General features: G+C 41.3%; 1 protein-coding gene across 3 annotated transcripts in view; it reads right to left on the bottom strand.

The window, feature by feature from the left end:
* Positions 1-16,539, bottom strand: part of Slc44a1 (solute carrier family 44 member 1) — a 186,852-nt gene that overhangs the window by 145,457 nt on the left and 24,856 nt on the right. For all 3 annotated transcript variants that reach the window (XM_055605250.1, XM_055605249.1, XM_055605251.1), the window contains exon 2: positions 450-539. In XM_055605250.1, coding sequence (XP_055461225.1) covers positions 450-539 — 90 coding nt within the window. The remainder of the gene's footprint in view (positions 1-449; positions 540-16,539) is intronic.

The raw sequence follows: 16,539 nt of genomic DNA, 5'->3' as shown, positions 1-16,539 counted from the left end.
CACGGGTTCCTTAATTTTTATCTGTTTTCATGAAACAACAACAAAAAGGAAAAAGGAGGAAGAAAGAAAAAGAAAATAGAAAAATCATAACAAAAGAAAGCAGGCCTTTAAACCCAACCCTCAGGAGGCAGAAGCAGGTGGGTCTTTGTGAGCTCTAGGCAAGCTTGGTCTACAGAGAAAGTTCCAGGACAGCTAGAGCTTTTACACAGAGAAACCCTGTCTCAAAACAAACAAACAAACAAAAATAGACAAAATAGCAAAGGAATAGCAAGTTCTACTGATTTGTATTAAAGGGGAAAATAAATCCCTTGATGGTACCTTAGGCCCTCCACTTATCTAGATTATAAACATCAGGGAAGAGAGACGATCCACCCACATAGATACATTCAAAGTTTCCCTTCATTCCCTTGCATCCAGAGCTGAGGTGTGGTTATCTTGAGTGTCCTTACCATCCCAATGCAGAAGAGGACAAAGAGCAGCAGCCATGGTATATCTGTGCAGCTACGGTCCTCCAATGGTTTCCATTCTCGTTTGGAGCTCTGAAACCAAAATACAAAGTAAGAGAATAGGGTGTCAGTTTTAGTTAAAACTGGAAAGATGCAAACACACCGTTTTACCCAGATCCTTCTTTTGCTAGACAAGGTCTCCTAAGCCTGTAAGATGAAGCTCAAAGATCTGCCACGTCTCTGTGAGTCCACCCCCGCCTGTGCAGCCAACATGGCTCTAGCTCTGCGTCTCCCCCTGGCAGGCATGGGACTAACATAAATAGTTTGTGCGGTACTCCACTGAAGTATTTAGCACACTGAATTGTTATTCTTTTCTATTCCTTTTTTGAGATAGAGTCTGATGTAGTCCAGATTGGTCTTTAACTCCTTCTATAGCCAACGATGACTTTGGACTCCTGATCCTCCTGCTTCTACTTTTTGAGTATTAGAATTACAAGTGTGAGCCACCACATCTGGTTTATGTGATGCCAGGGATCAAACTCAAGGCGCTATGCATACCGGGAGGCCACCTACCATCTGAGCTACATGCCCAGTCCTGAACTGTTACTCTTAGGAAGCCTGTGTCTGTAGCACACTGTGAGCCCAGCAAAAGATCAGGCCAGTCTCATTTCCTATCATTTGAGATAATGCCTAAACCTTGTATGTTCTTATGAAGGATTCCTGAAATCAACAAATAAATGGACATGCTCTTCCATTTGTGTTAGCTCGTTGTGTGTCCAGATACTAAAGAAACAAACAAACATATTAGAACATGTTTTCTGTATGTTCTCTTTTGGGAAAGAAGCCCATCAAATGAATTCCTCTTAAGAGGTAAATTTGTCTAAGTTAAATACAATTCAAGAAGAAAATACTCATTTTTTTTCTAGACAGACCTGAGCAATTCCTAAACCACCACCGTTTTTCATTGTATTCCTAGAAAATGCAAATGTTTCTAGTTCAAACAGACAGATTCCTAACTAGAGAACTAGAGGCATTCTGAAAGCTAATTTGCAAAGTATTGACTGGAATTCCAATTCAATATTTTTTTAGTGCGACAGTCTTAGGTCAGCTCACACATCCTTTTCAATCAAGCTGCAAATGAACTCTCTAAGGAGCAAGTGTCCCTGAATTTCATTCCCTGCTCTGAAACAGAAGCAGGAAAGGGAAGGAGAAGGCACCCTCACAAAAGCCAGGCAGCCTCAATCCTACACAAGGACCTACAGGCAACTGTGAAAAGCGGGGAGCAGGAGAGATGGCCTTCCCTAGGAAGGGGCACACCAATTGTCCAGTGCCAAACGATCAGCTCTGAAAACATACCTACAAGTAACATGTGCACGAAGTCAGTTATATTTAGAAATATATGTATATATACATGTGCATGCAATAATAATAAAAAAGAGGTCAGGAATTTGAAGGAAGGCAGGGAGGTATATATAGGAAGGTTTGGGGGGACAAAGGGAAAAATGGAAACGGTGTGATAATATAATCTCAAAAAAAAAAAAAAAGACAGGGGAAAGCTCCTGCAGGAAGAAGGCTGAGGCCTTTGGTGGTTCCATAGGTTCCATATGAGCAATCCAGGAAGACTTGTCAGTAGGAAGGGGCCCCACCAGAAGGCAATGGAGATAAGCAAGTGCTCTAGTATAATTAGTACTTAAATTAGAGTCAAGCTCAATTCTCCTTATACACAACAGTTTTAATGTCTCTATCTTTTGATGAAAGCTACAGAGTCTTCTCTTAAAATATATACTTATAGTCACCTGATTTTCATAAGAATCTAGACTTCAAGGTTAAGAAACTCAACATTAAAATAGCTGCCTCTGAGGCAGTTCAATTCCTGGCATCCACAGGGCGGCTCACAACCATCCGTAACTCCAGTTCCAGGAGTCAACATCTGCTGACTCCCAAGGGTACAGATACATAAACGCAGGCATTCTATACATAAAATGAATAAATCATTTAAAAAAAATAGCTGCCTATGAGGTGCGAAGAAGGATCGGTTGGTAAAGTGCCTGTGAGCAAATGTGATGACCTGAGTTTGATCCCCAGCACCCACATAAAAAGCTGGCATGTGCTGGTGTGCCCCGTAACCCTAGAGCTGGGCAGATGGACCTGTGGCACTTGCTGCCAGCAAGTCTTCCTGAATTGGTGAGTTCCAGATTCAATGAAAGACTGTATCTCAAAAAATAAGATGGGGTCCCCATGGACAAAGGGACCCGCCACAACATGCGAGGAACTTAATTCAGCTCCTAGAATCCACATGGGAGAAGAAAACTGACTCCCTCAAGTTGTCCTCTGACCTCTACATGCATTCTATGGCACCTGTACTCCCCTACACATGAGCATAACAAAAAAAAGAAGACAGGTGTGTGTGTGCGTGTGTGTGTGTGTGTGTATTCAAAGTGTTAAGAGTGGTTGAGGAAGACATCAGACGTTAACCTCTGGGCCTTCGTGCATGTATGTGCCCTTGCACCCATGCGTGCACACACAAGCACCGCACATAACTAACTAACTAAATAACAACTGCCTATCGACAATGAAGGCAGAGAACTTGAGCCACAAACACTTATTTCTGACTCCTAAAGTGCTAAAGACAAAGGCCTCCTTATGCCTTACACTGTTCAACTGTAAAAACAAAAATACTGCTAGCTTGTTCCCAGACACCCACACAAGAAAACAGAAGAACACCGGTTAGTCATGGAAAAAACTCCTCACCCCAAGACTCTAACTAGTGCTGGAACCCGGGAACGAGTAGGCAGCTTCCTCCAGAGCAGGGCAGCACTGTGGCATTAACAGATGGGGGCTCCTCGCTCCCCCTGGCTGTGCCATTAGCTACCTGACTTTGGAGAAACTGCTTCATCTCTCCAAGTGGCAAGGAATGAGAGAGACTGGATCGCTTAGGTTTCTTCCAAGTCTACAAATCTACGATCAGGATTGGACTTTTGTGCAAACTTTTAGAATGTCAAGAAAAACTACAAAGTAACAACGTTATTCCTTGTGTTATTCAAATGCCTGTGCTGTGGTCTGTGCTTTGAAAGACAGCTGCTCACTGTGTGAAAACACAGTGCTTCTTTGTATTAAATAATTTCAGTCTTGAATAATGCCCACTGCAGTAAGATTACTCATGGACACAGAATTTGGAGACTTCCAAAATTCATTCTATTTACTCCCTGGTAACTTATGAAGCAACAGCTCTACTGGAAAACACTATTGTTTGTTTGTCTTAAACACAATGCATAAGAGAAACAGAAGACTCACACTGACTTTTTTTTTTTTTTAATCTGCAACTATTTTCAGACCAACACTCAGTTTGTTATTGCCTAAATTTTCATCTAGAACATAAAGCCAACAGGGATTTCACTTTGATAAGACAAATACAAAAACTCAACATTGCAAGAGTTGTTGTGAGGCACTCCTGTGCCAAATACAAACAAAATCTCTACTGGGTATAAGGAGGGAAGATGGAAGCTACGAAGAAAAAAAAAATGGTTGCTGAATTCAGGCAGAGTGAAAAAGCAAAAGGACAGCACAGTTAACCACACTGTAGCAAAGGAGACTTCCCAGAAGGCAACAGCAAGCTTCATGGCAGCATCCATCACTCAAAAGCACTGGTTGTTTTTTATTAATATTCACTTTTCATTTAACCTAATTGTTACAGTTTCTATTTACAATGTGACTTTTTTCATAAAAGGTATAAGAATACTAAACTCTCTTTTTTTCTTTTAGTTATATCAAAATATTGGTCTAATGGTGGCATATTTCATCCTGGCTACCATTTTTAATGCTGTCAATGACTGCTTTCTTATTAACCAGCAATTTCTATACCTAAGCTTTACACACATTTGTCTCACACCATCCTCGCTCCAAAGATGAACAAACTTGAGCTCAGAAATTAAATAAGCAGCCCACGGTTTCAAAGTTGTGCAGCTAGGATTTAAAATCCAAGCCCATGACTCCAAAGCCAACTCCAATAAGAATGCTAAATCCACCAATAAGAATGCTAAATCCATTAGCAATTCTTCACATGGCAAATACTCAGAAACCAGGCTGAGCATGCAGCATTCTTTAAGTTCAGAGAAACTGAGTGAGACATGTTATGAGCCATGGAATTTCTCAAGTGAGCCAAGAAGCCCAACAGCTGAAAATTTTTAATTTTTTTAATAAATGTAACCAACTGGATTTAATGCTGTTTCTTCCAATTAACATGCCATACAGACCAGCAAAAGGAAAATGTGCTGCAGACGCACTTTTAAAACACGATTTTTATTCTTTCGTCGGATCCTACAAGAGATTAATAGTCTGCCAATAAATGTTAGGTCTTTCTCCTCTCACAAGACCCTCCCAGCTGGGGAACTAAGTAGAACCAAGCAACTACGCAGAGTCGTGGTCTAATGAATGAGTGGCTGAGACTAGGAAGAGAGGAAAGGTCTCAGCAAAGACTCCAACTTTACCCAGGCCCTTTTCAATCCTCAAAACATTCTTGTTGGTATTTACAGGCTCGCCTTTCCTCCTTTGTAGAAAAGGAAAAGAAGCCTCAAGGAAAAGCTTTTCTGAAACCTGAGTTCTCAAACTCTAGCAGAGACATAAGAATGCAAAGAAACAGTCCAGGAAATGCTGAGGATTTTTTTTAAAAAAATCTAAAATAAACATTTAAGTTGGGCTTGTCAGTAACCAAATACTGCCAAGGAAGTGATCAGTAACCTCAAGGTACCCAATACAAATAAAAAAGAATTTAAACTCAGAAACTATAGCACTGTTCAAAGTGTAGAAAAAAAATTGACACGGTCCAGCATATGCCTAGCAGGAACCAAAGAGGAGGATGTGATCAAACAGGAAATATTTGAAGACACAGTAACTGAAAGGTTCCAAAACTAATAAAAGAAATCAAAGCACAGATCCAAGGAATCAGAAATTTATCCCAAATAAGACAAATACAGCAGGCACACACATATTCATGTGCACACACAAATAATAAATAAAATAGAATATGTGTATGTGATGTGTTCCTCTATGCCAGACCACAGATGTCAATCATCACATTATTCATGTTCTTTTATCCTTAAAGCTAGGCAAAGACTTGGTGTCTTTCCATTCCTACAATTTACACTGCATGGGTATCTAACTTTTTAGCTTCTGCAATACTTCTTGTAAACATGAAAGTTATAGACAACTGTGTGACTGAATCTACAGTCACCACAAACCCTAAGAGCTGAACCAATGGCTTCCTAAGGAACCTGATGTGTTCTTTGAAGGATATGAATTTTCTTTAGGACACCAAACTGCACAAAAGTTCTAACTCAACTTTCAGTATCATTTCATAGAGAAAACTATGTAGTAAACTTATTTGTAGCTAACAACAACATACAGAAATTTTGGCAAGTGCTACACTGTAACTAGTCGAGTCAGAAGTGCTTAGAGAGCATCAGCTACAATGGCAGGCCACAGCCAAGGGAGGGGGCTGATAGATCAGAATCTACTTCACAGAATTAGGCAGAGCAGAAGGATTAAGAAGATATAAAAAGATCTGACCGGCAAAGGCAACAATCCAGCATTAAAGGCGCCAGCTAGGTCTCAAATATGGAGAAAGAAAAATGATAAACCCCAACAAGTGAAAAAGGTCCAGGAAACAGCTGAAGACAAAGACTGGATGTCTCTTGTCCCCTTCTTGGATCATCCTACTATGTGAAAACTTTACCCTAATTTGGACAGACATGAAAAGCTTCCCCAAAATATACTAAAAGAATGTCAGCTAGTGTGCTGTGTGACTGTGTGATAGCAGCCTCAGCGTCCTGAAGGCTCTCCCAATAAACTGAGCACTACACGAAGTACTTGTGATTCACAGAGAGATTAGACGGCTCCTGCCCTTCCTGAGCACACTGAGACCAAAGATGGTACCACTGAGAACAGTGCCAACATGGAGTTGCCTACGAGGCACTGCAGAAACACAGGCAGGGGACCACTGAGAAAGCAGGTCTGACCTCCGCTGGGATCGCGACATCAACTTCTGCAGCTTCCATGCTGAAGCCAACACTGAAATGATCCTTCTGTGTCTAAAACAGAATGCCATGTGCCCCCTAACACACTAAGAATTCTTGCAAAGCTATGGCAGAGAAACATCCACTGCCAAGGATGAATTTTATTTCCACTCAGAAATGTTTCATAGAAAATAAACAGAAACACTAAGTTGGCCATTTCTCAGATTTCTGTTATAGGTTTTGTCTTCATTTAGAAAAAGATACTGAAAATGAGGAAAAATAGCTTCTTTTTTTTTTTTTTTTAACCCACAGCAAAGGACAGTATTTATCAAGCTTTCTGAACAGTATTCTCATACACATGTCATTGCTGAGATACCCACTAGGCCTGAGTTAAGTACTGGCTGGTCACACATATCAAGGGTTGCTACAACCTGGAACTAGGCCAAGGAGCTGCTTTCTTCAGCACTGGATGCAGCCACCCCAGAGGATGAGAAGAAGTGCGCCACTAGAGGTTGCACCTGCAAACAAATACACAACAAACCAGCCCTGCTCTCAACTCACTTGGGCTGGCAGTTCAGAACTACCCACAATCCTGTGTTTTCATTCGCTGGGGGGTGTTCAAAAATCCATCACTGATAATAAAGCACCAAAACCTTGAAATTGAGGCAGAATCTGGGTTATCTTGTGGTAGTCATCAATGCATGCTTACACTCACATGGGCCAGCATTAAGGAGCACGAAGCTGGTGGGCTAGAGAACCTGAAGCCAGTATGTACTGACAAGCACACGTCACCTGTCCCCGCCTGCTGCCTAATCCTTTGTAGCACAGATCTGATGCTGCTGAATTTCGAGGATTATAATGAGAAGCCAATAATGCCTGTAAAGGGCAAAGCTAGCTTTGATGTGGCCTTTCTCCCAGCACAGATCCCTACAACTGCTCTGGGCCACCTGTGGGTAATTTGCAACTCTCCCCCCCCCCCCCCCCCCCGGAGGATCAGCCCCATTTCCTGGCTTAAACAAGCCATTTCCAAGCTCTGCTCTAGTTTCCAGTCCCAACTACCCACTGGGACAGCCCTAAAACACACCGAAAGTCTTTCTCAAAGGTCACTGCTACATAGGAACGTGTGTGACTCAGGCACTTAGGAAGCGATACTAGTCTACCAACGAGGGTTTAATTTGGTTCTTGTCAATATGCTTTACACAGAAGCCTCTAGAATTAAAGACAAAGAATTGTGTACTCAGATTCTCCAAAGCTCCCTCCAAGGACATACTGCTTCATTAAATCCCCAAGATGCTTTTATTTGCACAGAGTAGTAACAAAAGAATAAAGGAACTGATGTGTATCGTTTTGCCAGTTTTCAAAAGAGTGAGCAGGCATGATGAAGTTGGGAGGCAATAAAACATGGAGGCGTTCAGCCTTGTGTTCCCTGCACCTGCAAATAAAATCTCATAATAGGATTTTTGAAAGACATCGCCTGTCCTTTGGGAAAGCTCGGTCAAGGACCTGGAGTGCGTAACTGCTTACTTTACCATAAGTAAATCTGTTTCATTTGCCAAGCCTGCTGACGGCAATTCATATTGTGAAGGTGAAAAATCAAAGCATGATTTTTTTTAACAGGCAGTTAAAGGTAAGAAGACACCCTGAGTGGAAAGATACGGACATCTGTGTCTAACTACTTTTCTTAGTTCATGAACTTTATGCTAAGTCAAAAGCACTCAACTGTCTAAGGAGAAGGTGACTTAAAGTTGCTTTCTGAGCTGTGCATAGTGACAGAAAGATCCTAGGGAAATATGTCACCAATGACTTCATTCTACTTCCAACTCCTCTAAAGGAAGTAACTGTGAGTCTGATACTTGTCTCTTGGTGACTCTGCTTCTTGCTTGTGATAATGTCTAACCTGGGCAGACACTAGGTTAGTCCTTTCCGGCAACATTGCTAATCATACCTTCTACCTCTACCATCAACAGGTGATAGTTGCCTGTAACCCTCAGGCAGTATTGCCATTTCTTTCTTTTGAATCAGTCTGAGGCAATCTTTTTAAATTAAAATTAATTTTCTAAAATTATATTATTGGATCCATTTGATTCCTCTCACATCCTGAAGATGTCAAAATTTCTTTAATAGTTGATGATATCCGGGACTGATAGACAGAACCAAACACCTGTTTTATACTTCACATCTGGCACACTGCAGCCCAGTGGTCCTCAACCTTCCTAACACTGTGACCCTTTAATACACTCCCCCATGCTGTAGCGACCTTCTGAACCATAAAAAATTACTTGTGTTGCTATCCCATAACTATATTTGCTACTGGGATGAGTCGTAACATAAATACCCGTGTTTTCTGGCATTCTTAGGTGCCTCCTGAGAAAGGGTCGTCCAGCTCCCAAAGAGGTTGCGGCCCACAGGTAGAGAGCCACTGGTATGGCCAGTCTCCAGACTACTGTTCAGTTTCTTGGGTTTTCATACTATCCAGTAACGTTTAAATTTTTTTTTCCATGGGTGTACAATTAGACTGTTACTCAGTTGTGCTTGCTATCCATGATTGAAGTGTTTTTGACGCTCCAGTAACCAATGAGAGGCAACATAAAAATCACACAATCATAAGAAAGCATGTAGGTGACTATGAGTACATTTATGACTTAAATTAAAATTAGGCATTTAGTCAACGAAGATCTTTTCAGTCCACAGTAGCCAAGTACAGAAATGTAGTTCAGTTCCATGATGGTAACATGGCATTATATACTTCCTCTATTGAAAAGGAATTTAGAAACCCCTCAAATATGGATTAGGCTCCGTTCCTTAGCTCTCTTTAAACATATCATATGTCTGTGTGGTGTGTGTAAACATACCATGTGTATATATATATAGCCATCAGAGTAATCACTATCTATATAATTGTTTCCCAGTACATTATGAGTTTCTTGAGGGTAAGGACAATGTATCTATTTAAATCAGAAGTCAGCCCTGGTTATACAGGTGCTGAAACATTCTCCCAAAAATATAAGTCTAAAACAACATGTATAGAATCCTCCCTTAGGCAGCTGCATCTGTATTGAATTTTCCGGTCTCACTGTATATTTGGGGGCCGGGACTTATTGATTTTGTTCACTGCTATATTGCTATACCCTCACGGGTTGAGGCAAGCCTGCCACACCATAGGCTCTCAGTAATTACTTCATGAATGAGTCAACAAGGCTAGGTCTCTTAACTACAGGGATGAAATGTTGTGGGGCAAACATCCTCCCTTCCGATACTACTACAGTAGGCAATTTCCTATGTCCCACAGACTGGCTCCTTTTCCCACAGCTGTTATTTCTCAAAGATGTTCATTAATGGTTGTATCAGAATATATAGTCTATATGTCTGTAAATAGTGGTAAATGAAGTCTAGATTTTTTTTAAGATTTGTTTTTATTTTATGAGCATATGTGTTTTGCCTATGTTTATGTCTGTGTAGTGTGTGTGTGTGTGTGTGTGTGTGTGTGTGTGTGTGTGTTGCTCACAGAAACTAGAAAAGGTGCCAGATCCCCTGGAATAGAGTTACAGGATGTTCTGAGCCACCAGGTAGGTTCTGGGAATCAAACCCAGGTCCTTTGGAAGAGCAGCTAGGGCTCGTAACAACTGAGCCGTCTCTCCAGTACCACTAAATCTAGGTTGCAGGGCCTTTCACTAGTGAGACGCTCCAAAAATTATTAAGTCACACACCCCCTAGAAAACTGGAATGAAAACAACATAACTTCACTATGTTGATTATTATTATTGTTGTTGTTGTTGGTGGTGGTATTGGGGTGTGTGTGTGTGTGTGTGTGTGTGTGTGTGTGTGTGTGTGTGTGTGTACCGTGTGGCCAGAAGAGGACCTCAGATCCCCTGGTGCTGGAGTTACAGGTGGTTATAAGTGACCCAACATGGGCTTTGGGGACTAAACTTAGGTTTAGTGAACACTCATAATTGCCGAGCCATGTGCGCAGCCCTGTCTCACTATATTTGTAAAAACTATGGTTACAAGGGTTATGGTTCGGTAGATGCACCCACTGAAAAATCTTCACACCAAACGTTGGCAACATTGGTTCAAGCTATGTTAAAATGGAATATAAATTGGTTAGTCAATTTCAGAGAGTAATTTGGCAATACATTTCAAGACCCAAAGAAATAACCTACAACAGTTTAATAGTTGCACACAATGTGTTCAATGCAGTGTTATTATGAAAAATAATTAGAAATTAGCTAGACAGTAGAAAATTGTTAAATATGAAAATGGTACGTTAAGCAATCATAAAAATAATTAAGAAAACTCCATAATAACATAAAGATGATTATGATAAAACTTGCATTAAAAATATGGGATGAAATCCTATCTATACTGTGGTTTGATAGCTAAGTAAAACAATATATGCAAATATGATAGTCCTGGGAGGGGAATAAGTCTGACTTATAATGTATTCTCCATTTTGATGTTCATTAATGCTTTTTAATTATGGAAGAAAGAAAAGAGAACACTGGCTCCCACTTCTACAGACCAGTCTTTTTCTACTTTCTCAGCATAAAAGTCAAGTACAAAGAGACAGCATCAAAACCATCAGAAAGAAATGTTTAAGTCAATCTACCTGACGCTGAAGACAGATCAGAACAATTCAAAGTTCATTAGAAAGCTGTGTGCTAAAAATAGCCTGGGCAGAAGCAAGACTTCTGCTGGGGAATGCAGGGCAGGAGTGTTAGGAGGGAGAGCTGATGGAGAGCGGGAAACAAGTACCCCACATCTCAAGCCAGCTCCTCTTCCCCATGACTGTGGGAAGCTAGCCTGGCCTCCCTACTCCTCAGGTAAAGGTAGATATCCCTTCAATGGTACTTTGAACCTTCTTGCAGAACTCAGCTCTATGTCTGTGATACCCTTTGTCAATGCAGCATGGGAAACTTCAAAGAATGAGAACACCCAAAAAATACTCATCCCAAACACCTGTGAATTGCTCCTTCAGTGGGGCAGCACGTAAAACACAGGCTTGCAAAGCAAGAAGAAATGAGTGAGTGTACAGCTGTTAAGGCAACTGTGGTCAAGAAACAACAGAACAGTAAGTCTGAAATGCTGTACAAAGTGGGAATCTGACCTCTTTCTGCATCTTACTCCAGACCCCATCTTTATTGAGTGGCTAAGGAGCAATAAAGCAATTAAATATGTCTGAAGGTATGTGTATTTGCTGGAAGCTCTTAAATTTTAACGCAAGTCAAAGGAAACACCAATTCTGAAACCCATAACGAACATAATGATTTTAAGAATCCATTCCTTCTGTCAGTAATTAATCATCACCACAGGAAAAGAACTATGCCAGAGCATGTGAGAATCTATCACTTGACTCTAAACTTTGGGCCATTCTCCTCTTGCTAATTAACCATTTCTGGGTCCTACCTTTCCCCTGCTTCCCTTTTATAACACAATCCACTTGAATTCTCATGAAGAATAGTACGATAACAGATGAAATTGCACGTAATTTTTCTTTTTGTGGTACTGAGAACTGAATGGACACAATTATTCAAGGTGACAAAAGTCATGAATCAAACATAATCAGAAACAGTACCAAAATACCCTGCTTTAAAACATGTATTAACATGCTTGTACGTTGCCATGTAAACTTACACATTACGGGTCGCATCAATGAAGATACGCCATATGCCAAGTGCTGGTTTTTAATAACTCATTAAATCTGTACAACGAGCCCATAAGGTCGATAATTTCCTATTTACTGATGAGGATGGGGTGTCAAGTAATATGCCTATGTGACTCAGTAAGTTCCACAACACAGCAAAGTGAGTATCTGGGCTCAGACCCATAGCCATTCTGTTCAGTTACGTATACAAAAGCCATGGCTGCCCTACCTATGTGGAAATGACCCACCTGAAAATGAGGAGGGGAAACAGGAAAAAGAAATGCGCAAGACTTATAGAAAAGTTATCTTGATCACATTTTATAACGCTTGATTTTTCCTTTTTTGTTGTTGTTAGCTTTTTCTTATAAGAAAATTATATATTCCAACCAAGAATAACGTATTAAAGCATTTTGTGTTTTGATTTCATAGGTAATTCCCAAGTGTCCAAACAATTACTCTTGGTATTTGAAGAAAACACTGCAGTGATGTTTAACAGGTAGAAACAAACTGCTGTTTCCTCCTGGCCATCTGTACCATATACTGTATAAAGTGTTTGTCTGCAAAGCATAAAGTGATGCTTTGCCTTTAAGAAATCCCATGCGAGGGTCAGAACACCGCTCGTACAGAGTACCTGGGTTCAATTACCAGCACTGACAATGTAGTTCACAGCCATCTGTAACCCCAGTCCTAAGGAACCCAACACCCTCCTGTAGCCTCCATGGGCATCAGGCATACACGAGGTACACAGATGGACATGCAGACCAAACACCCATACACATAAAATCAATCAATTAAATTTAAAGAAAAAAAAATCACACAAAAATGTCTGAGGAGAGACTGTGCACAGCGTGGCCCACCTCAGCTTTGGGTACTTATCCAAGAGAAAGGAACGAAGTTGTGACACAGGACGCGACACCGGCAAACCCTGAAGACGTTCTGTGAGTGAGCCCAGACATCTTCATGAAAGCCGCAGAATGTGCTTGCCCAGGGCTGAGGGGGCGTTTAGGAAGATGAGGAATGAGCGCCAACCAGGGCCCTGTTCTTGGGGAACAGTTTGTGAAAAGGTTCTAAAGTTGACTACGGTGATGAGCCCCACAACTGCGAGGAAGTAATAAAAATCACCAAGCAGTAAATTTTAGACGAGAAAGCTGTACAGCGTGTGAATTTTATTTCAGTTATGTGCTACGTGTACAGCAGAATGTCTCAAAGCCCACATGTGAAGGCCTGATTCCATGCGAACTTCAGGAAGAATTTTCATGCAGCTATCATGTCAGGCAGATAAAAGCAAAAGCGCTTCTTCACTGAAGAGCTAATGAAATCTGACCCGCAGCTTTTTTCTTTAAAGATTTATTTTAATTTCCAAGTCTGGTCTTTGTGTGGGTACTGCATGTGCTGGAGCCCATGGAGATGCGGAGTTATCAATCAGGTCACCCTGGAACTGTTTGAACCACCTGATAACGGGGTGCTGGGAATTGAACTTGGGTCTTCTGCAAGAACAGTGTGTGCTCCCAACCAGTGAGCCAGCTTTACAGCTCCTAGGTTGCTTGGTTGGTTTGGTTTTGGTTTTTAAAAAAAAAAACCCAAAAGTACTAGAACTACTAGATACAGTATTGATTTTCTTAGAATAATCCAATCTCTTTGTTGGCAATACAAAGGGAAAAATAATGAAGTTACAAAGAATTAAGTTATAAGATAGATCCAAGTAGGGTTAGAAAAGTCATCTTAAAGTGGCCAGCAAACAAGTCAATGTGTCATAGTAAAACTAGATTGCAATTAAAGAGCTATAGAAAGACTGGACTGGGCAAGACGATAAACAAGACTATTCTCCATTCACAAAGAGCCTAGGAGGTGCTGGAGCTGTGCTTACTCAGATGTTGTGAAAAGCAAACCTGGAGGCTGCCCTTCCTAAGTGTCCTGGGGCGGGGATGCCGGGACAAAGACTCACCCAGACATGTGCCTATTGCAGAGCAGACACTGAGGGCACCAAGCTGCCCTGCGCTGAGTCACCCAGCCTACTTGCCTTTATTTGATTTCATGTAGTCAGGCAGCCTTCTGCCTGCCCTCTGGCTTGCTCCAAGATGTACAACAAAACCTGAGGGCTACTGAGGAATGAAACTGTAGAACAGAAGTGACTGCACATACACTAACTCTGGAAGTGACACAGAAGTAAGTTGTTAACCTCATTATCTCATGAGAGGGGATCACAAAGGACTTCATTTGATTAGATTTTAAGATACTATTTACCAATTAAGAGTATATAATTCTAACCAGGGCAGTGATGGTGTATGCCTTTGATCCCAGCACTCGCTAGGCAGAGGCCAGGCTGGTCTATAGAGTGAGTTCCAGGACAGCCAGGGCTACACAAGAAACTCTTTGTCTTGAGAGAAAAAAGAAAAAGCAAATAATTCTTAGGGTAATTTGGCTTTGTCTTCATGCTGGCCAAACAAGATTTTTCTAGTCTATAGTCAGTTAAGTCTTTAATAAATTAGCCTTCAGGACAGACTTCATGGTGCTGTTTGCATATGTCAACAGACAAATGAATACTTAGTGTATCTGTGAAATCACGAGACTCCAAAGCCCAGGCTTGGTGACTTGCCGAGTTAGTGATCCTTGCCAAAGCCTGATGACTGCCTTCGGTGCCTTCTGTGTTAAAGCCTCGAGCCTCATCAAGTACTCACAGTTCAAACTACCTGTGGCTGAGGAAGCAGGCGGCCCAGAACAGCTCTGCACGAAGCACAACACCAAAGTGTAAACTTGCTTAGGACACTCTGAGGTCTTTATGTGTGTGCTTCTCTTTCTGTAACTTGATTGCGCAGTCCTCAGATGTGAACCTTGTGCTTGACAATGTTGTGTTTCAATGTCAAAGGCCGGACACACTTACCTGAAGGTGGAGGCTATTGCCGACTGCTTCTGTGAACTGCTGGACAACTCAGCACCCGCACACAGGCGGCTTCTCCAGCAACACCCAACACACAGCTTGGCCCTTAAAGATGGGAAGCCCTGAGAGTGCAGGAGCACTAAGTCAACCTGTCCCTGAAATCTGGACTGTGAACCTAATGACAGTGCTACCCTCTTCCCAGGGGTGCATAAAGTCAGGGTACCCTTTAGCACCTTAACTGATGAGCCAATACCACACAACCAGCTGGCCTCCAGCTATCCAGAATGAAGACTAATTGGTCAAATGACTGTCAGATGTGAAGGTTACAAATAATTGCAAAACCTACGAATCTTCGGTGTTAAAATCCAACTATCAAAACTCAAGAGTCAACAGATTACTTAAGTCTGAAAAGGCAAAGAACATAATGCCAGAAAACTCTAAGATCAAATACCAGTGTGAGAAGAAAATTCAGTCTCTCCCAGCCCTGGAGTCAGACCAATGTCGGCTTCCAGCAGAACACAGGTTCATAGCACAAGTGCCAGAAATACAAACCAGCTGAGGATCTATAAAGTGATTAAAAGCACATACCCTGAAGAAGAGTCTAGAAACTCCCAAGTAAGTGAGGAGGAACACTGAGTCATCAAACTAATAGCCCTGCAAATGGCAGGCACTAAGCTTGTTATTAAGGGGGGAGGGGTAACAGATCAAACCAGAGTAAATAAGTGTTTGAAAAATACAAGCGGCTGTAATTCTCCATACCCAGTGAGTCATTAAAATGCTCCCCCCACACACCCCAAGAAGCCCATTTGACATTCAGCAGCGCACACCGGATTCTGGAAACCCCAGGGGAACCCCAGCCAGGCCTCTCTGTGTCCATTACAAGTCCTCTTCTGTTTTAAGACTGTTCTCCATTAGTCCCTTAAAAGCAACTACCAAAGTAATGATACCCTGGAACAGCCATCAAACAACTCCATGGCTTCTAACAGTATCATGCCAAGCTTGCAAATAAATTCTACAGAAATCCAGCTGAATCCTACTTCCCACAATGGAAGGTAAACTCAAAGGGAAAAGATAAAACAAAAACAAACAAACAAACAAACAAATAGCCATACTGTGGTAATGCACACCTTTAATCCCAGCACTTCGGAGGAAGAGGCAGGCGGATCTCTGAGTTCCAGGCCAGTCTGGTATACAGAGTGAGTCCAGGACAGCCAGGATTACATAAAGAAACCCTGTATTAACGGATGGATGGATGGATGGATGGATGGATGGATGGATGGATGGATGGATGAATGGATGAAAATTTTAAAATGTTCTTCTATAAACAACCTAAGTGCTGAAATAACAGATGTGAGCTACATCTGACTTAAACCTGTTTCCTTTTTTTTTTTTTGATTAAAAAAGATCACATCCTGTGACTCAGTTTACCATCCAATTTGTTATACAGAAATAAAATTCTGCATAGTAAAATCAGTCTATCTTTAGATCTTCCATCAATGTTTTTAAGCTCCTTGGCTATTTGATATTGTTTCTGTTATCTATTTTATAGGATTTATTTTGATG

The sequence above is a fragment of the Psammomys obesus genome, unplaced genomic scaffold (genome assembly GCF_907164565.1).
Source record: "Psammomys obesus unplaced genomic scaffold, mPsaObe1.curated_primary_1811, whole genome shotgun sequence".
In the NCBI taxonomy this organism is placed as follows: domain Eukaryota; kingdom Metazoa; phylum Chordata; class Mammalia; order Rodentia; family Muridae; genus Psammomys; species Psammomys obesus.
This window is presented reverse-complemented; position numbering and strand designations above follow the sequence as displayed.